The following is a 22,633-nucleotide window of genomic DNA, read 5'->3' as shown; positions in this document are numbered from 1 at the left end:
AAGCTGCTGTGCAGGCTTCTTTCTAAAAAGAAGTTTGGGGGCACCTCTTCAGGTCTGACCTTTGCTGCTGCTAGAGTCAGAGCACTGGGTACATGGGGGCGAGAGGAATCAGGCAGCAGAGAAATCTGGAAGACACGTATGGAGATGGGCGAACTGGTAACTGCAGGGAGCATGTGCAAAACTAATAATGGGCATAAAATCCTGTATTTCATACTACCAAAGTCACATACTTAAATGATACGTATTTAAAATTCTGGACGACTCGTTTAGGACACCAAAAAACTCACATGCGTTTTGACCTCTGTGACTAATGAGGGCGCTCTGAAAGCTATACAAAAATGAAAACGAGATATCCAATTCACTGATGTATGCGTTACCTGGCACTCGTGTAACAAAGTACCTCAGCCTGTGTGACTTCAACAACAGAAATTTATCTTTGCACGGTTCTGTAAGCCAGAAGTCTGAGGTCAAGGTTTCTGTGGGGTTGATTTCTTTCCAAAGGTCATGTGGGAAGGATCTCTTCAGGCCTCTTTTTTCGACTCATAGATGGTCGTCTTGTCCCTGTCTTCCCATAGTCTTCTCTACGTGTGTCTGTTCAAATTCCCTCTTCTTCTGAGGACACCAGTTATATCCGGTTAGGGCCCACCCTCATGACCTCATTTTAGCTTGATTACCTCTGTAAGGACTGTCTCTCCAAATATGTTCACATTCTGAGGTGTGAAGGTCAGGCATTCGATATGAAATTTTGAGGGGGATGTGATTTGGCCCCTAACAACTGATTCATAACACCTGACGTGTAGAAGCTGTTGGAGCCTAGAAGAAAAATCTATGGGGAAGCAAATAAGAAATGATGGATGGAGCCTTCCCTACTGAAATTTTAAGTGTTTCAGACTTGAAACTTCCCCCCTTTGACAGAAACCAAAATCTGATCTTCCAGTAGCACTGGTAATGTAATGTTAAACATCAGCAAATCCTGGTGTGCTAAGTGGGAACTACTTATTATTGGTTATAATAATATACTTCATTTCTGGCCGAGGCTACCAATACAATTGATAAGACTTGATCATATGATAAATTTTCTATCTGTGCCCTCATTACTGCAGAAACAAGCTTTGGAACATTTACATATCATCTCAAGAATAAATGTTCTTCTTTCCGGTCTCTGACATAGGCCTCAGAAATGCATGCTCTTGGGGCGCCTGGGTGGCTCAGTCGGTTAAGCATCCGACTTCGGCTCAGGTCATGATCTCGTGGTCCGTGAGTTCGAGCCCCGCGTCGGGCTCTCTGCTGACTGCTCAGAGTCTGGAGCCTGCTTCAGATTCTGTGTCTCCCTCTCTCTCTGACCCTCCCCCGTTCATGCTCTGTCTCTCTCTGTCTCAAAAATAAATAAACATTAAAAAAAAAATTAAAAAAAAATGCATGCTCTTGCATGTACAAACACACATTCTCAAAGCTACCTATACAAAATCATATTTTCTTCGCAGTTTCCCTTGCATTAGTTATATTTGATATTTGCCTCGCTTCAATTTTATTCCGTTTCGCCAAAGGTGAAAAGGACAAAATTTAGCGGCTCAATAGCGAATTCACACACGTACCCACAGCTTTTGTTTTCTTTCTGTAACTGTACACGAGTGAGAACATCCTGGATTAAAGGCCTTACAGATGAAGCAGCTCTGATCCCCTTCCTCACTACTCTTCTCTCCTGTGACTCAGAGGGAAAATCCCCACCCGTGTTTAGCGGTTGTGACACTTGCACACAAATGAGTAGATGTAGCTAATACATGAGGGTGATGTAGACGTGTTGAACTAAAAATAGGGGTTGCAGTTGAGGATTCTCTACCTGGTATCACGTACATATAGTATGGTCAGATCAGAGAGTGACCTTGACACACTCATGACTCTACCAAACAAAGAAAGTGCATCCTCAATCTTGGGTTGGGGAAGCCAATGGGTATCTCAGTTGCTTCCTTATTTAAAGAAAGCAGAATGGACAGACAGAAGGGAAAAGTGGCTGCAAAGGCTGTAGAGAGGAGTCTTGGGGTGAAGGGAGAAGGTTTATTCTACCCATACTGGGTGAGTTGCTTTGGAAAGTAATCGACCCATTTAGTGCCTTTCATTAAGCTTCTTCTGTACGGTTGATGAAATCATTTCCTCATCTCCATTAAGCATTCAATTAAATCTACATGGCTCACCGGTGTTTTCATAGTTGAACTTTCTATTGTGAGGAGGTGCAGTTCACTGCAGAGTCTCCTCTCACAGTAAGTGGGGGCAAGACAGAGATTCCTCGCAGGGGCCAGACATGTTTGGTTGGTATGTAGACGGAAGCCATACTGTCTTTTATAGATCACATAGTGTCACATCTACTTGATGGCAGAAAGCACATGTGTAGGAGGACAGATGGTTGAGACGGAGTGGGAGGGTACTGTTAGGAAACAATTGACGAGTGAAAAGGAATGTGGACAGTGAGGTAAAGAGCAGGGATCAGCATGTGGGAGCATCAATGAGCAGTTGTTTGTATGTGTGTATTCCATTCACAGTCCTAGAAGTAAGTGCCCTGAGTCGATAAAAGAGGAAATAAAGTGGTATTTAAAAAAAAAAAAAGAAATCAAAGGAGAAACAACAAAATTATTGCACAGACTTCGGACTAAACAGATCTGATTTTTAAATAGAAATTTTTTTCCTATATTGTCAACATAATCTGTGCTGCCCCAATTTAAACTGAAATGTGGGGAATTTAATGAAGGAGGCCGAGCCAAGTAGGACCTGGATTCTAGGCGGATCACCGAGTTGTACAGTCACGATTCAACAAGCCTTATTATTGGTCCTGAGCAACAGCTAGTTGATGTGAGGGATCACCTATTTCGGGTGAACTGGGCAGCTAAACCTTGAAGCACAGGCAAGTTCCTTTAAATAGGTTTATGAGACATTGAGAGGATGGTGGTGATATCCAGCCCTGTGGACCTATTTACATTGTGCCTGTACGGTTTGACAGTGATAGGGTCCTTTCCCCTCCCTCAGTTCCCATGATGTATTGAGCGAGTCTCCAAAGGTTAGCCTCTGCGGTCTGTCTCACATGCCTCCAGCCGGCCTCCTGCTCTCTGCACCTGCGGTGTCCATTTCTGACTGCCCATAGCTTCCTCCTATATGAATTCTACCTGTTAGAAGGTGAAAATCTCTTTTTTTCTATTCCAACCGACAATTCCTCCTATTGGCTTAATGGCCCAAAGCTACTTTATTTAAGTCAGTAGCAAACAGAGTTTAACTCACTGTAGTTAAAATCTGAGCTCTGCTCAACCATTTCATCTCTCCATTCCTTTTTATCTGTTCTGTATGCTCAGCAGGCCCTCTGAAAAAAGGGAATCAGAGCAAAGCATTTTGATAAGAAAATGAGATAAGCTTATTCCAGAATTCTCAACCCTTCTGCCTCTTTGAATAACTTCTCCCCTCAAGTTCACTGAAAACCTTTACATGGATTTCTTTTAAGACCTACTCCCCCACCGCTTTTCCTCTCAGATTTCCTGACTATTGAAAAAGGGAGGGAGTGTTTACTCATACTAGCTTCATGGCAATCCTGTTCCTAGAAGGGTTTGTGATAGGCAGAAAAGAGATGATGCATGCTGTTTGATTATTTGCTTTTTAAGAACAAATTTGCTGTGATGGGGTCCAACATAAGTCACTGACGAGAATGTAAGGGAGTACTGCCTTTCAGGAAAGAGAGATGTCAGTACATATCTGGAGCTTTCCAAGTGCCCTGCCCTTTGGTCCATTAGATCCTCTTTAAAAATCCTTACTAAGGCAAAACTTTGTAATATAATGATTTGTCTACCAAAAACATGCGCGCATCATTATTGTAACAAAAAGTGAGTACAAACTAACTGACCAACAAAAAAGGGAAGATCACGAAACATACGGGATGGGATGTCAAAGGAATACTACATTGTCATGTTTCAAAGTACATGCAATGGTATGGGAATTAACAGTAGGAGGCTTAGTATAAAGTACTTTATCAACTGTCAATATATTCCTACTAAAAGTATACATATGTTCATTGAAAGAAAACGTAAATAGAACCCGCTGTGAAAAGTGCTATTTCTGTATTGTGAAACTATGGGTAATTTCTGTTAACACATATATGTTTCTTTACTTTCTATTTAACAGTGGGGTGACTGGGTGGCTCAGTCATTTGAGTGTGCCATTCTTGATTTTTCCTCACGTTATGACTCCAGGGTTGTGGATCCCAGCATGTGGGAACTCACATGCTCCCTCTCTAAAATTAAAAAAAAAAAAAGTAAAAGTTTTTAAGAAGAAACTCTTTGATCTTCAGGCTAGGTGTTCTATAGACATTATTTTTTCCCCTAGTAATTAATTCTCCCTCTGGATACTCTTTTACATCATATGCATCTACAATGTCATAATAAACTACGAGGAAGAGAAGTAGGCACTGAAGCCATAAAAATAGCTCCCACATACTCATGACTTTTAAAATAAATGTGTACCTGTAGAGTACTTTACAATTTTGAAAGACACTCACATAAAGCAATCTTGAAATCTATGAGAAACTCTATGAGAGCAGAATTTTGTCTTGTTTGCCATTATATCCCAGGATGTAGAATGGTGTCAGGGATATACTGGATATAGGGTATATAGGGTGTATATTTGCTAGGTTAACAGATGAATGCTGTTTGAACAGTGACGGTCAAGTAGGATCTTAGCGATTGTCATCTCACATGATATTCATGATGGCCCTCTGACGAGCGTATCCTCGATTCTCTGAGGACTTGGTTCTTAGTATGATTTTAATGGTACTTCATTGTTTCCTCATTGCCCTACTAAACAAATGGCCATGATGCCACTTATTACTTGAGGATTTGTTTTTGGTTTTGTTTTGTTTTGTTTTGTGGTGTGTGTGTAGAGAGCATGAGGGAGGGAGAGGGACAAAGGGAGAGTGAGGGAAGGTGAGAGTCTTAGCACAGAGCACAATGTGGGGCTCAATCCCAAAACCTTGGGATCATGACCGGAGCTGAAATCAAGAGTCAGATGCTCAACTGACTGAGCCACGCAGGTGTCCCTTACTTGAGGATTTTGTTTTCTATCAGAAGTTTTTAACTGTGTATGTTCAGAATTTATTGTCCCATGACTCCTTAATTGCTGTGTGTTCCTACTGCCTCTTTTCTCTGCTGTCGGTACTTGCTATGTGTTGTGGGAACCTTCTCGACTAGATCTTGAGGTTTCTAGATAGAATACGGTCAAGATGGCACTCCAGGTGCTGAGATTCATAGCAATAAGAGGAGCCTGGATCTTTTCTAGAGTATTTCTTAAAGTCTTCAGACTTTCTGAACACTGTCAAATATATCTTAAAATAGCCTGTTTCTTTTCCAATTATACACCTACCAGGAGAGAACGATGAGTACTATCCTCCATCACCTCAAAAACTGGCCAGAGCAAGAATGAAAGTTAAAACACACCAAGGGCATCACTGTGGGTTTTCAATGCAATGGTGTCCCGGTGGGGATCATCCAAGGGAACAAAACAAGTCACTTTTTCAGGCAGGTGCCCTTTGTGTTCGTATTTCCACAATGGCTCCTTTCCTGTTTGTATCCACTTCAGCTTCATAGCCTCAGTTCAGGTGGGGTGGAGTGACATGTAGCCTGGGGTCTTATTTGATGTGTGGCCTGTATGTACTTCTTTCCCTTGACCTGGTTCTTTTCACTGTGAACTAAGGTTCCCTACTGTTCGACATCAGGGCACTGATCGCATTGGCTCTTCAAACCTTTGAGAGTAGCTGCTACGTGACTCTGTTACAAAGCACGTGCTTTACCCTGCTGTAGCCCTGCCCCAGGCCTATTCACGACCCTCATTCTCAGCAGATTTCTCTCCCCGTCCCCTTGATAGGCTACTGAAACGGGACTTTGATTTGACTCTGCGAGTAAAAGTTGTCTTCTCTTTTAAAGACAAGAAAAAGGGTGGAGAAATTGGGGTAACTCTCACATATATATGTTTGTAATTTTATTCTTCATAAACTAAGATTTTGATTGAATCCACACTCCTTCCTTCCCTTGAGAAACAGTCCTTTCCTATAGGCTAATTGACTTTGTTTCCCATCCAAGTGGTCATTTCTTCACTTTGATGCAGCGCGTATTTCAGGAGCACTGTGTCCATCAGGACACAGATGGAAGAGACGGACTTGGTCTCCTCCCTCACAGGAAGGGGGAAAGGCATATCGAATAATTAGATACAAAATTAATAGTTCAATTCTCATTTTGGAATAGCAGTGAGAGGCACATGGAAGTATCCAACCCACAGGTAGATGGAACCTGCTTAGTTTGGGAGTTCTGGGAAGGCTTCCTTGAAGTGAGAACGAGTAGATGTTGGCTAAGCCGAGTTGAGGTGACAGGAAGAAAAATAGGAAGGGAGAAGGCAATGTGTAAAGGCTGAGGTGAAAATAAGCAAGGAAAACTCAAGGAAGTGCCACCAGGAAGATGAGGGCAGGGTGAGCCAGTGAGGCACGTGTTGTTGCCACGTTAGAGATTTATGCCCTTCACTGAAGAGTTGCATGTGCTAGGCACTGTGCGAGGGGCTAGGGAAGTAACTGTGAGTTGGGATTCTGCCCTTGCACAGCTTGTGCTTAGGGGCAATTACAGGATCAGTGATGAGTGCTCTGAGAGAGGAAATCAAGAGAAAACGTTTCTCTGAAGGCCAAAGACTAGGGGAGAAAAAGAATGGTGTGCTCCAGGAAGTGAAATAAGCACAAGTGTAGAGACTCTGTTCAAGGGAGGTGACCGAATTAATGGTCCAGAGACAAACAAAAATAAAACCAATTCCATTTGCTACACATGTGATGATCATTGGAGGCAGTGCTGTGTTGTGTGAGGAGGTCCAGGAGTTGGAGAAGGACCCCTCATCTGATCTATAGCTGGATCACCGTGGACCTGGACAAATGACTGATACTCCTTGGTGTCTATTTCTTCATCAACTACATAGGAAAGTTGGACCAGGTACCTTCCAGATTGTAGATTCCATGATCCTATAGAAAAACCCTCATGTACAGTGGGTAAAGCCTGAGAGGTTGTTCCTAAGCTTTTGAGGTCACAGAGATGAGTAGGTAACAACATTCATTTAGTCTGTCATTAAAATGTACACAAAAGTCACCCCAGAACTGCGTTTGTTTGGAAGCAGTATCACCAACCTAACTTTCTTCTTTATTCTCAAAAATTTGAGTACGTTTTTAGGTGAGAAACCAAGCTGACCCTCTGCAGATAGAAATTTGTCTTTCTTGCCCTTATTTTTTACTGCGGTCTCCTCCCTTTTCTACTTGGACTTGAACTTAAGGTGTGCAGTGTGTCAAAGCAGTGCCATGGTGACTTGCCAATGACGTCAAAAACATGGCTTTGGTTGGCCTTGTGCAGATTACATGGGCAAGTGGTCGATTTCTTTGTATTTAGCAAGTTGTCAGTTAATGAATATAAAATGCCGGCCTTCACCAGTAAGGAATTTGGAGAAATTGAGAAAATGGAAACTAAACCTGGATCCCAGCTGACACCCTAGATTGTTCTCTGAGGATACCTTTCTAACAGAAAGCTGTTGTTTAAAATGTCGACCAAAGACTGGGAATTATTAAACATTGAGATGCGATCTGTTTGGACATTAAACAGAAAACCTTCTTGGACTTTATAGATATCTTTGAACATGGAGGTTCTGGTCATCTTACCTTTCATGGGTCAAAAGGAGAAGACATTTACAATGACAAGCAAAAACAGAGTGAAAGTTCAAAGTCGCTTCAGTTTAGGTGGAAAGCTGAGGATAGGCATGGACAAATGAATATTTGTGAGCAGCAATTTAGCGGGATTTTAGCAACTCCTGACATAATTGTGTATGGCACCCCTTACAGCTTGAGTAAAGGGAGCTTAGGACAATTACCTTGTACCTTACGCTACCTCACCTAGTATATGATGGACTTGAGAACTTATCAGAAGAAGTGGTGAGGATAAAAATAGAAAAGGTTCAAGCTCCAAGTTTTACAATATGTGATTGGTATTATGTCCCCTCTCATTATAAGCCTTACGCCCCTCTCATACACAGGCCTTGTGATCCAGTGAATAGTCCCTGTTGGCCATCGTGCGTGTCCCAGTATTCCTCTGCTGTTTAGCACATTCGATGACCTCAGCCAATGGGTCTTGGGGATGATTAATTATACGGAGAAATTACCTCTTGTTTTTAGCAGGTTTCATTAGTGTGGTAATAGACCAACCTTAATTGAGCACAGGCTATTATGCCATCTTCTGTTCTTAGGGGATTTTAGTCAACTCATTTAATTTGGATATTGACCCTGCATATGCCCGTTCGCAAGTGAGGAATCTGAGACACATGCATGAATTAACTTTCAGGGAGTCTCAGAGTCACTTAGTGATGGACCAAAGACTTAGACTCCAGCAGTGTGACTCCAGAGCCTGTACCTAACCCCTGTGTTTCTACCACTACTGTGGACCAAACAGGGAGAGGATCTTAAAAACATTTAGCAATAGCCTTTCACTTGCTAGCCTAGTGATCTGACCTTTCTCATTTGTGGAGCCAAAGCTGTCATGTCCTATTCTACACTGAATCCTCCTAGGCCTAGGAAGAGGGAGACAGCAAGATGATTGAATGGAAAAGGATGGAGTATTTTGATTTCAATCCTCATGGTTTTACTTCCGTGGGTTAGCCCAGGTTGGTACATTCCATTTGCTTCATCCACAACTAGGATACTCTGTAGAGTCAAAGCTCCGTATAGTTCTTCATGTATGAGTAGCTGGCAAATATATAAGCAAAGGCCAAATCAGGAGAGGAAGCTATCAGGCCAAATGCTTATCAACAGCCCCATGGAAAGGGCATGTGGAGAGTGAGGGGCCGAGCAGAGCTTTTGTAGCTCTCCACTGAGCAGTGTCCTGGTACATTCTCCCAGGGAGGTCTGCTGTGTTTCTGTTTTCTAAGTAGGACCCTAAGATAGTATTTGGTGTATCAAATGGGGGCAACTAATAAGATGACGGGTATTTGCAGGTGTTTACATGAAGGCAGGCTGTATTACTCTTGTCTGTTCTCCTAGGCACTCTCACACACCATACCTTCTCTACCCATCCAATCCTTTCATTTCTGGACAATTATAGTTGACTCATGACCAATAAGGGTCCATTTAGAGGTGATTTTTTTAAAGAATACTGTTAAGTGTGTTCTATCAATAACATTTTTTTCTGTAGCTTGCTTTGATGTAAGCATATAGAATATAGCATATATAACATATACAATATGTGTAAATTGACTGTTTATGTTATTGGTAAGGCTTCCAGTCAACAGGTAAATTTGGGGGGAAGTCCAAAGTTTTATGCGCATTTGCAACTACATGGGGGTTTGGTGCCCCTGACCCTAGCATTATTCAAGGGTCACCTGTATAAGAAAAGTGCCCCCCTTGTTTGCTAACGTGATGCTTTTTTCTCTGTTTTTAATCACAGCAGAATCTAAGAAGAAGAAAAAGGAAGGCAAGAAACAGGAGAAGATGCTGGACTAATGCCGTCTTCTTGGACCATGAAAAGGACATCAGCAAAAAGGAGCAGTTAACTATTGCATTTATACCCACGTAGGCTTTGTATTCAAAAATTATCTATAGCTAAGTACACAATAGGCAGAAACAAAAAGAAAAGAAAAATTTTGTAGTAGCATTTTGTAAAATGTATACCATAGTACCACTAGGGGCTTATAATAAAGGACTGTAATCCTATTTAGAAAGTTGACTTGTAGTACATGATAAATGGTAGAAAACTGAGGTAAGTTTTTTGAAGTTATGTGATATTTTACATTTAAAATCTTCTTTTTTTACCTTTTTTTCTTTTGGCAGCAATTTATGTGTTATGACCATGTAAACTACTTTTCTCGTTAGATAAATTTTTCACCTAGACTTTTTTTCCCAATTGAGAAAAATATATACTAAACAAAGCAGCAGTAAAATATAATCATCCTATCTGAGGAAAATATCTTCTGCCAATGGATCTTTTAAAACAAACTTTAGTCCACAAAATGGAGGGAGGGGGCAGAGCATGCCCTACTTCAATGTTGACTTTTTTTTTTTTTTTAAAAGAAATGCATGAAAAGAAATTCGCTTTGGCAGGAACATTTGTTTTCTTAATGAAATTATTTTTCCTTCTGAGGAAAAAAAAGACTAGGAAAATAAATCAAGGTGATTCTGGAAAAAGTTGCTTTTGTGTGCAATCATTTGATATTGTAACCCTCCTGCTTTGTCCCCCACACTCCCCCCAGTCAACCTGTTAGCAGTGAGAATTTATCATACAAACTAATTAAATTCCTCTTGGGCACAATTTTATAGAGGATTTTTGTATATGTAGTATAGATGTAGATCTGTAGAGTTTAACTATCAGTTTTTGGTACTGCGGAATTGAATAAAAGTCCCAAAATAATCTAGGGTTGGATGGAACAGAAAAACCCTTCTCTTACGTACAATATGCATGAGCTGCACAATCCAAATCAGGAACAGAGTAACATATGCAAAATAGTAGAGTCTATACACGAAGAATTCCTCCTCTATTATCTGCCGTATGTACCAAGATATCCACAAAGGATTACTTGTACAACTCCCTTATCTGCTGGGTTCCGAGTACAATCTTTAAGTAAACAAGTCAATGCTTCTATTATCCAGGGCGATGACACCTCAGAAATCCGCGGGGATTAGCTTCAACGTATTACTCTTGAAAAAGCCACCTCTACTTTTCAAGGGGCAAGTTTATCGCTTTACACCTGCCTACCAAGCTAACTCCAGGTCCGCTTCCAGAAATAATGGTTTCAACATACCTTAGGGTAGCCGTAAAATAATCACAAACTGGTCTAATGATGCCACTAAAGAGTCTTCAAAGCTAAACTGGCCTGCCATCTGGTCGAAGACTCCACTTGAGCTAGAAATGTCGAGGGGGTTCCTATCTCCTAAGGCAAAGCCCAATGCCACTGGGGAGGAGAAGAAGAACACGTTATGGACCGGTGCTTAATAAAAGAGTATCTTGTAAAGAGCAAAGGACAGAAACGTGAATGCAGTCCTTTTACAAAAGGCCTTTAATAGGAAAAAATTCTCCTGGGGATGGATGGAGGAGAAGAAAAGGCATTATTTTGAGTGGGTTGTGTTTTTTTTAATAACAAGTCCCATAAGGATAGAGATATGGAAGAGTCTGCAGCAAATTTTGTTAGCCTCTCACCTCATATTGCTCCTCTGTCACCCTTGAGCCGAAACAGCAGCTCATGAATCAGCAATGAGCTCAGGTAACCTCGAACAAAATCTCCCGAAGGAAAAGCAGCCCCGTAAATGATCGCGGCATCCCCTTCATTCACAGGGTGTGGAGGATGCATTCCTAACAAACTGTACAATAATATTCCAAGAGTTGGAATGCTAACTACCATTGCACAGGCTGTGAAGTTCAACTTCCTCTAAGTCTTGAGAATTACTCTACCCCAGCCCCCAGCTTAAAACATCTTGCCGAATCTCGCTGAAGTACGGAACACATAAATACAAAAGGACAAGCTCCCAAAGTCACTGATGCTCACAAACTGAAGCAAACAGACCATGGTCAGTGATTTCAAAGGGTATCCCAGCAAGCTCTCTTCCCAAATGTTCTGAGTTTCATCCACTTTACCCCAAAGTTTACTTAGCCTTGAGGCAGGAAGGCGAAATATAAAATCAGCTGCAAAAGAAAAAGAGGCTTGGGAAGATGGCAGAGTGAGAGGGCCCCAAGTTCACCTCATCCCACATTTACAACTAGATATCATTCGTATCCAAGTAAGTAAACCAGAGAGCAATCAAAGACTGGCAGAATAAACCCTGCAACTAAATGTAGAGAAGAAGCCACACTGGAGAGGTTAGGAAGGCCAGCAGCAGTGGCTGGGAGCTGACTGCAGGACGTAGGGAGCTGTGGGCAGAGAGAGGAAAACAAGGAAGCCCACGAAGGGAAAGTGAATCCCCTTAACATCCGGCCTTGACGACCAGAGGGGTTGAATTCTAGGAGTTTGTATAACCAGTGGGACTTGGGAGTCTGGAGCTTTAAGAGCTGACTTACTAAGTGAGCCAGGAGTGATAGCCAGGTCCCCGTCCCTAGAGACACAGCAGCCAAGGAGAGGCCACAGAGAAGCCACCGTTTGCACAGCAGGAGGGAGATGTGTTTATACTAATTTCGAGAATGTTGGGGGGGGACTTCTCTGGGAACAAAGGAGCTGGCAGGCACCATTTTCCTTCCCTATCCCCCCAGCATAAACAGAGTCACCTGGGGGAGATGGCAGTGCACAGAAACTTGCTACCTAGCCCTCTAGCAGTATGCCCTGCCCTTGAGTTCTCCTGAGGACTCACCCACTCCAAATGTGCTGGCCTGGGCTCTGAGCTCGAGCAGCAGCGGTGCCTGGGGGATACGGCCCGGACCATCAGCTCAGTGCAAATTTTGCTAACACCACTGCCCTGCCCTGAGGCCCTTTTGTGGTCCTGCCTCCTCAGAACCTGCTTCCTTCACTCTCCCTAACGTCACAAAGAGCAAGCACAGCCCACAACAGAGAGTCTGTGCAGATGTGTGGACTGAAAGGAAAAGGGACTCAGGACACAATGGCAGGACACAAGCAGTATAGATAGGAGGCTCCTCCCAAGTCCCAGGTTCTGGTGAATGGGATACAATGCACGGCCTAGCACTACAGGACCTCGTCATCGTAAAGCCACTACTTGTGAGAGCAGACAACATAGCTGACTTCCTAACACACAGGAAAAACAGACATGAACAAGATGAGGAGACAGAGAATTATGTCCCAAAAGAAAGAAAAGGACAAAATAAGGGCAGAAGGTGTATGTACACAAAATGGAAATAAGTAACATGCCTGATACAGAATGTAAAGTAATGATCATAAGGATATTCACTGGACTTGGAAAAGGGTGGAAGATATCACTGAGACCCTGACAGATAAAAAAATAACCTATCAGAGATGAAGAACTCAATACATGAAATTAAAAATATAATCGATGGAATAACTAGTAGACTACAGGAAGCAGAGAAACCCATCCGTGACCTGGAGGATAGAGTAATGGAATCGATCTGAAGAGAAGAGAAACAAATACTGCATAATGAGATTAGACGTAGAGAACTCAGTGTAATAATATTCACATTATACAGATGCCAGAAGAAGAGAGGGAAGGGGTGGGGGTGGGGGAACAGTAAAATGTTTTTGAAGAAATAATAGCTGAAAACTTTCTGAATCTGGGGAGGGAAATACAGATCCAGATTCGGGAGTGAGAGAGATTCCCCCAACAAATGCAACCCAAACGTGTCCACACCGAGACCCATAATAATTAAAGTGGCAAAAAATAGTGATCAAGTATGAATTCAAAGTTTCCAAGAGAAAACAAGGCAGATACATACAAATGAAACCCCATAAAGCTATCAGTTGATTTTTCAGCAGAAACTTTGCAGGCCAGAAGGGAGTCGCATGATGTATTTAGTGGTGAAAGGGAAAAATGTGCAACCAAGGATACAGCAAGCTTATCATTCCCAATAGAAGGAGAGATAAAGAGTTTCCCAGACAAAGAGAAGTTAAAATAATTCATGACCATTAAACCAGCCCTACAAGAAGTGTTAGGGGGACTCGGTGAGTGGCAATCAAAAACCCTAAGAAAAAGAAAAATAGGAAGCACAAAGGCAAAAAAAAAAAAAAAAAAAAAAGAAATTAACTCTGTGAAAATCAGTCAAGTGAAGCAAAAAATAAAAGGATGTAAAATATGATACCAAATATCTGAAATGTGGAGGGGAGAGTAATACAGAATGAGTTCAAAATTAAGTGACCATCAGCTTAATATAGACTGCTATATGCAGAAGATGTTATATATAAACCAAAAGGTAACTACAAGTAAAAAAAAAAAAAGTGATACGCAAAACTAGGAAGGAATCCAAGTATATCAATAAAACCAGCAAACCATGAAAGAGAGAAAAAGGATCAGAGAAAAACTGCAAAAACAAGTAACAAAATGGCAATAAATACATATCTATCAATAATTATTTTGAATGTGGGGTGCCTGGGTGGCTCCGTTGATTAAGCATCCAACTCTTGATTTCGGCTCAGGTCATGATCTCATGGTTTCTGAATTCCAGCCCTGTGTCGGGCTCTGCATTGACAGTGCATAGCCTGCTTGGGATTCTGTCTCCCTCTCTCTCTGCCCCTCTCCTGCTGTTGCTCTCTTCCTCTCTCTCTCTCTCTCTCAAAAATAAATAAAAATTTAAAAGTAATTATTTTGAATGTAAACTGACTAAATGCTCCCATCAAAAGATATAGGGTGACAGAATAGATTTTAAAAAAAGCAAGATTCATCTATATGCTGCCTACAAGAGACTTATTTCAGAGCTAAAGACATCTACAGATTGAAAGTGAGGGGATGGAGAATCATGCAAATGGATGTCAAAAGCTAGAGTAGCAAAATTTCTATCAGAAAAAATAGCCTTTTAAAACAAAGTCTGTAAAGAGAGACAAAGAAGGACACTATATAATAATAAAAGGGAACAATCCGACAAGAAGATATAACAATTGTAAATATCTATGCACCCAAATACATAAAGCAGCTAATAACAAACATAAAGGAGCTGACCAATAGTATTACAATAATAGTAGGCGACTTTTACACCCCACTTACATTGATGGACAGGTCATCCAAACAGAACATCAACAAGGAAACATGGCTTTGAATGCACACTGGATTCGATGGAGTTAACAAATATATTCAGAATATTCCATCTTAAAACAGTGGAATACACATTCTTTCAAGTGCACGTGGAACATTTTCCAGAATAGATCACATACGAAGCCACAAACAAGTCAATAAATTCAAAAAGGTCAAAGTCATATACCATCCATCTTTTCTGACCACAACATTATGGAACTAGAAATCAACCACAAGAACAAACCTGGAAAGAAAACAAATACATGAAGGTTAAATAACATGCTGCTAAACACTGAATGGGTCAACCAAGAAATTAAAAAAGAAATCAAGAAGTACATGAAAAAAAAAGAAAACGCAATGGCCCAAAACATTTGGGATGCAGCAAAAGGTGCTTCTAAGAGGGAAGTTGACAGCAGTACAGGCATACCTCAGGAACCAAGAGAAGTCTCAAATAAACAACCTCACCCTACACCTAAAGGAACTAGAAAAAGAACAAGAAATGAAGCCTAAATCTAGCAGAAGGAAGTAAATAATAAAGAATAGAGCATAAATAAATGATAAAAAAACAAAAATAAAAAATTGAACAGATCAATGAAACCAGAAGCTCCTTTCTGAAATAATCAACAAAATTGATAAGCCTCTAGACAGACTCACCAAAAGAGAGAGAGAGAGAGAGAAAGGACTCAAACAAAATCACAAATGAAAGAGGAGAAATAACTAACACCACAGAAATACAAACAATTGTAGGAGAATATTATGAAAGACTATATGTCAATAAATTAGACAACCTAGAAGAAATGGATACATTCCTAGAAACATAACCTACCAACACTGAATCAGGAAGAAATAGAAAATTTGAACAGACTGATTACTAGCAAGGAGATTAAATCAGTAATCAAAAAACTCCCAAGAAAAATTAAGTCCAGGACCCAACAGCTTCACAGGTGAATTCTACCTAAAATTTAAAGAAGAGTTAACATCAATCCTATTCAAACTATTCCAAACAAAAGAAGAAGTAAAACTTCCAAATTCATTCTACAAAGTAAATACCGCCCTGATACCAAAACCGGATAAAGACACCACAAACAAACAATTACCAGACACTATGTCTGATGGACATAGATGAAAAATCTTCAACAAAATACTATCAAACTGAATCCAGCAATGCATTAAAAAAAATCATTCACACAACACCCAGTGCTCATCCCAACAAGTGCTCTCCTCAATGCCCATCCAGTTTGACAATAAATTATAACAAATAAATTAATAAATTAATTAAAAAATCACTCACCACAATCAAATGGGATTTATTCCCAGGATGCAGCGTGGTTCAGTATCTGCAAATCAATCAATGTGATCTATCACATCAATAAAAGAAAGGATAAAAACCATATGATAATTTCAATAGATGCAGAAAAAGCATTTGACAATGTACAGCATCTATTCATGATAAAAGCCCTCATCAAAGTGAGTTTAGAGAGAACATACCTCAACATAATAAAGGCCATATGTGAAAAACCCACATATGTATGAAAAACTCACTCATATATTATGAAAACAACCCATAGATACGAAAAACTAACATCATCCTTAAAGGGGAAAAACTGAGAGCTTTCTCCCTAAGGTCAGGAACAAAACAAGGAGGTTTATTTACTCTCACCGCTTTTATTCAGCATAGTACCGGAAGTCCTAGCCCCAGCAATTGAACAACAAAAACAAATGGAAGACATCCAAATTGGAAAGGAAGAAGGAAAACTTTCACTATTGGCAGATGACATGATACCGCATGTAGGAAATCCAAGACGCCACCAAAAAACTACTAGAGCTGCTAAACGAATTCAGTAAAGTCACCTGATACAAAAATAAATGTGCAGAAACACGTTTTATTTCTATACTAATAATGGGCCAGAAGAAAGGGAAAGAAAATAATACCATTTACAACTGCAGCAAAAATAATACAATACCTGGTAATAAATCTAACCAAAGAGGTGAAAGACGTCTAGTCTGAAAACTATACAACACTGATGAAAGAAATTGAAGATGACACATAGAAATGGAAGGACACTCCAGGCTCACAGATTGGAAGAACAAGTATGGTTAAAATGTCTATACCACCCAAAGCAATCTACAGATTTAATGTAATCCCTACGAAAGTACCAACAGCACTTTTCATAGAAGTAAAACAAACAAACAAACAAACAATCCTGAAATTTGTATGGAATCCCAAATGGCCCCAAATAGCCAAGTTAATTTTTTTAAAAATTTTTTTTAATGTTTATTTATTTTTGAGACAGAGAGACACAGAGCATGAACGGGGGAGGGTCAGAGAGAGGGAGACACAGAATCTGAAACAGGGTCCAGGCTCTGAGCTGTCAGCACAGAGCCCGACGCGGGGCTCGAACCCATGGACCGTGAGATCATGACCTGAGCCGAAGTCAGACGCTTAACCGACTGAGCCACCCAGGCACCCCTAGCCAAGTTAATTTTTAAAAAAGAAAAGCAAAGCTGGTGGTATCATAATTCCAGACTTCAAGTTATATTACAAAGCTGTACTGATCAAAACAGTATGGTACTGGCACAAAAACAAACAAATTGATCATTGGAATAGATAAGAAAACCCAGAAATAAACCCACAATTATAGGGTCAATTAATCTTTGGCAAAACAGTAAAGAATATCCAGTGGGAGAAGACAAGGCTCCAACAAATGGTTCTGGGAAAACTGGTCAGCTACATGCAAAAGGAGGAAACTGGACTGTTTTCCTACACCATACACAAAAATAAACTCTAAATGGATTAAAGACCCAAATGTGAGACATGAAACCATAAAAACTCTGGAAGAGAACACAGGCAGTAATGTCCTAACATCAGTAGCGACATTTTTCTAGATCTATCTCCTGAAGCAAGGGAAATCAAAGGAAAAGTAAACTATTAGAACTACATCAAAATAAAAAGCTTCTGCACAGCAAAGGAAACAATCAACAAAACTAAAAGGCAACCTACAGAATGGGAGAAGATATTGCAAATGACGTATCCAATAAAGGGTTAGTATCCAAAATACATAAGGAACTTATATAACTCAACACCCAAAAAACAAATAATCCAATTAAAAAATGGGCAGAAGACAGGAACGGACAGGTCTCCAAAGAAGACATACACATAGCCAACAGACACACGAAAATATGTTCAACATCACTTATCATCAGGGAAATGCCAATCAAAATCACAATGAGATGTCACCTCATACCTGTCAGAATGGCTAAAATCAAGAACACAACAAACAACAAATGTTGGTGAGGATGTAAAGTAAAAGGAACCCTCGTGCACTGCTGGTGGGAATGCAAACTGCTGCAGCCACTGTGGACAAGAGTATGGGAGTTCCTCAAAAAGTTAAAAACAGAACTACTCTAAGATCCAGCAATTACACTACTGGGCATTTACCCCAAGAATACAAAAACAGTAACCCAGAGGGATACATGCACCCCTATGTATATTGCAGCATTATATACAATAGCCAAATTATGGGAACAGTCCAAGTTTCCATTGATAGATGAGTGGATAAAGGAGAGGTGAGGTATGTGTGTGTGTGTGTGTGTGTGTGTGTGTGTGTGTGTGTAATAGAACATTACTCAGCCATAAAAAGAATGAAATCCTGCCATGTGCTACAACATACAGAGGATGTTGTACACGGTGTACATGTATGTATAACATACAACATGGATGGAGCTGGAGAGTATAATGCTAAACAAAGTAAGTCAGGGAAAGACAAATACCGTATGATTTCACTCATATGTAGAATTTAAGAAACAAAACAAATGAGCAAAGGAAAGAAAAAGCGAGAGAGGGAGGCAAACCGGGAAACAGACCCTTACGGAGAACAAACCGGTGGTGACCAGAAGGGTGACATAGGTGATGGGGACTGGGAAGGGCACTTGCCACGATGAACACTGGGTGACATGTGAAAGTGCTGAATCTCCATATTGTACACCTGAAACTAATATAATAGATATGCTAACTGTAGTAGTATTAAAATGAGATGAAAATCTGAAAAAGGAAAAACAGTCGCAATCCCTTAAGTGGCCTTATAGTGAAGACAAGCTTTCCTTCCAGTGATGAGGTGGGCGCAAAGCAGCGTATCCAAAACCCTCGTGAAAATATTCCTTCGGTGACCAGAATGCGTCCTTACTCAGCTCAGTGACTGCATCCTCTGTGCTTGTACTCTTGGCAGACTTTCTGATTTATCCTGAATATGTGATGCTGTCGCATTCATTTCATATCGACAAAGAGGATCTTGGATAAAGACATTTCAATTTTATTCATTCCTGGAATGACACCCTAACTTGTTAACTCTGTAGCAATGGAACTCGAAACACAATTTCATGCTCTTAAATAGCTGCTAAGTAAAGTTCTACTAAATAGTAGTGGTGGGGACATGTGGGATAAAAAACATCAATTTCATTTTTGGTTCCTTATTTGAGGAAAGAAAGGCTACATTTCCATCCACCAAGAAGACAGCTATTTCTGGAGGAATAAGAGACACACACTTTCTTTTCATAATATGTAACTTGACTCCATATTCCTGAAAGTCTTCAATTGTTTTCTAACTTCTGTAAATGAAAACCGGAGGTAAATATGCTTTAGGAAGCACTGAATGAGGCAATAGAAAATACTACCTTTCACGAATTAAATTGTTTAAAAATAGTTCTCAAACATAAAGATTAGAACATCATCAACCTTTAGTCATGAGATTTTCCAATGGAGTATAAAGCAAAGGGCTTTCTTTCCATTAACCTTCTTTAAAAAAAAAAAGCAGATCAACATCTCTGGATGTGGAAAATTCTCTCCATGTCTTTCCCTACATCACCACGTTTTTCTCCTGTGTGCGCCCATTAAATCTTGGCTGCCACAATCAGGCAGACAGGATGCAAAAGGAAACGTTAGCATTTTTTCCTGCATTTGGAAACGTTAGCAGCCGTCAGTAACTGCTCCAAGTCTGTCAAATAAATGCATTTTCAATCTACTTTTCAAAGAAGATATAGAGTCTTAGAATACATTTACATCAAGAGAAAGGGGCATAATGTTATTCTGAGCAGCCAGCAATTAATGCCTGCCTCAAACTTATGTAGACTCGAATTTCCCCGGAAATAAAAGATATGGAACATCTTAATCAGAGAAAAATGTATCTCAGTCTTCACAGTCCATCCCCCGCCCTAGTTTCTGTTCTTCTCAGTCTTTCAGTCTTTAAACAAGGCACCCAAAATAAAGTAAAAATGCTCATCCTATTAGGGTCACAAATAAAATAATGTACTGCAAGGACATTGTGTTTGTACACAAGGAAATGCAGACCTACAGTTTATTTTTTTAATTTGAAAAGAAAAATAAAAGCCAAGTAGCTCTCAATATCTGATTTCAGTACAGCGATTTTTTAAGGGGCAAAACCTTAACAAGTAGAGCATTGTTTGCTGTATTTGCTACGCATATAACTGTTGTAATGTCTGTATTAAGTTACCCATGGGGTTGGCTAAGGTGCTTCTGTGTCTAGATTATCACCACATATTTTCTTTTGTTTTCTGAAAATGTGCATGGAGGCCTACACTTTACATTAGGGAATGAAAATGAAAAATCTTGGCATCATATCCCTAAACTCCTGGAAATGGAGGGATTCTCCTAGAGACTACGCAGCAGATATAGTGATTGTACCCATTTATTACTTTCCCTTAGTAACAAAGGTCACATAAAATAACCACAATTATTTTTTTCTTCTTTCTTTTGATTGTCAGATCTGTCAAACAGAGGATAAAGTAATCTTCTTTGAGAATTCCACGCATGTTTACTATAGTTACCATGAATGACCAACAAATTAAGATGCTCACAATTAGTCATATGAATCTTTGACTTCTTTTTTTTTTTAATTTTTTTTTTAACATTTATTCATTTTTGAGACAGAGAGAGGCAAAGCATGAACGGGGGAGGGTCAGAGAGAGGGAGACACAGAATCTGAAACAGGCTCCGGGCTCTGAGCTGTCAGCACACAGCCCGATGCGGGGCTCGAACTCACGGACCCCGAGATCATGACCTGAGCCGAAGTCGGCCGCTCAACCGACTGAGCCACCCAGGCGCCCCATGAATCTTTGACTTCTAAATCCAAAAGCTGTATGCTTTTAAGACAGTCATAGCTAATAATTAAAACTCTTACCAATTTCTTTAGAGATTTACCAACTCCTGTCTGGTACCAAGGATAAAGGGAGAAATGACAGGGACCTATTCTGGGTTGTGGCCCAGAGGAGAATGGGCAAGATGTGTATAAATGCTCTCATCAAGGATTTCTGAAACCTCTAAATTCCTTCCCCTCTATATTAAGCAAAAAGATACTTGACCATCTAAGGTCATTTTCTTTGGGGGAGCATTTGGTTTAGGTGTGTATTAGTTAAACTTGGAAACTTGACCAGTGTTGGGAACACTGAATGAAGACTTTCTGGTGAATGCATCCTTATCAAGAAATTTAACCATATCCAAAATCAGATTCCATTCTCCTATGAAATGCATCTCCTAAATCTGTTTGAAGAAATGGTATTCTATATAACTTATATAGATTAAAATAGATTAGTTAATTCCTGAAAATCTCTTTGGGTATGTCCCCTTTTAAATTCTGATTATACATTTCACCCCATAGGTATGACTAATTTATTTTTTTTAACATTTATTTTTCAGAGAGAGAGAAAGGGCGAGAGAGAGCGAGAAAGCAAGTGGGGGAGGGCCAAAAAGAGGGAGACAGAAGATCTAAAGATCAGAAGCTGGCTCTGTGCGGTGAGGACACAGCCTAATGCAGGCCTCGAACTCATGAAACATGAGACTGAGCCAACCAAACACCCCAAGCTATGAGTAATTTAGATTCATGAGTTTAGGCATTCATTCATTAAACATGTTTATTAAGTGCCCAGCTCTGTTATAGGTGCTAAGGATGTAGCAAAGAACAAACTGGACCCCCTGAACCCCTATTTTCATGGAATTTATACTCTTGTTGAGGATCCAGACCATGAATACAATGAGTAATGTTTTGGTTTTATATTGCTCCATAACAAACCACCTTGTGGCTTAAAACAACAGTTACTTTATCATCTCATGACCCTTCCATTAGGCTGACTTGGACACATCTGCGTGGTTCTTTTGCTCCCTGTGATATCAGCTTGAGGGGCTAGGATGTCCAATGTGGCTCCCTTTCAGGTCTGGCTTCTTTGCGAAAATAGCTGACAAACTGGATTCAACTGGGACACTTGGATGGGTAGGCCTCTTCTTTTCTCCATGTAGCCTCAAGGGCCCACTCTTTCTACCTGGCACTGTCTGCCTCCATAGGGTCTACTCAGCATAGCAACCAGCCTTTGCACCTGGCAGCACAGAATTCTCCAAGGCACAAAGTTGGAAGCCTCCAAGCTTTCTTAAAGTTTAGGCCTGGAACTGGCCCAGCATCATTGCTTTGCAAAGTCTTCCCTTGACCCGATCTAATTTAACAAGCTGAATGACCCATCTCTGAGTTGGGTTTTTTTTTTTTTTTATGTGTATTTATTTTTGAGAGAAAGAGAGAGACAGAGCGCAAGCAGGGGAGGGGGCAGAGAGAGAGAGGGAAACACAGAATCCGAAGCAGGCTCCAGGTTCTGAGCTCTCAGCACGGAGCCCGACGTGGGGCTCGAACTCACGAACCACGAGATCATGACCTGATCTGAAGTCAGGCACTTAACTGCTTAACAGACTAAGTCACCCAGGCGCCCCTTTGGTTTTTATCAATCCTAGTACTATGACAGTTAGTAACGAGAGATGTTTTGTGCCAGGAAGACTCTGGATTTCAGAGTCTTCAACCCAATATGTCTTCAACACAAAAATGTTAACCTTTGAGCTCATCATTTCCTCAGTTTCATTTAACCAGGTCT

General features: G+C 40.5%; 1 protein-coding gene and 1 long non-coding RNA gene across 4 annotated transcripts in view; one reads left to right on the top strand and one right to left on the bottom strand.

Moving 5' to 3' along the window:
* The window catches only part of PTN (pleiotrophin), a 100,398-nt gene extending 90,179 nt beyond the window's left edge, over nucleotides 1–10,219 (top strand). Inside the window, exon 5 of one of the 2 annotated variants that reach the window (XM_042925804.1) lies at nucleotides 9,486–10,219. In XM_042925804.1, coding sequence (XP_042781738.1) covers nucleotides 9,486–9,538 — 53 coding nt within the window. In that variant the 3' untranslated portion in view covers nucleotides 9,539–10,219. Of the gene's footprint in view, nucleotides 1–9,482 lie in introns of both variants that reach the window. The other variant, XM_042925797.1, reaches the window with a different exon arrangement.
* LOC122212128 overlaps nucleotides 1–22,633 on the bottom strand; it is a 130,297-nt gene that overhangs the window by 12,699 nt on the left and 94,965 nt on the right. The window lies entirely within an intron of this gene.

Source organism: Panthera leo, chromosome A2 (genome assembly GCF_018350215.1).
Source record: "Panthera leo isolate Ple1 chromosome A2, P.leo_Ple1_pat1.1, whole genome shotgun sequence".
NCBI lineage: Eukaryota > Metazoa > Chordata > Mammalia > Carnivora > Felidae > Panthera > Panthera leo.
This window is presented reverse-complemented; position numbering and strand designations above follow the sequence as displayed.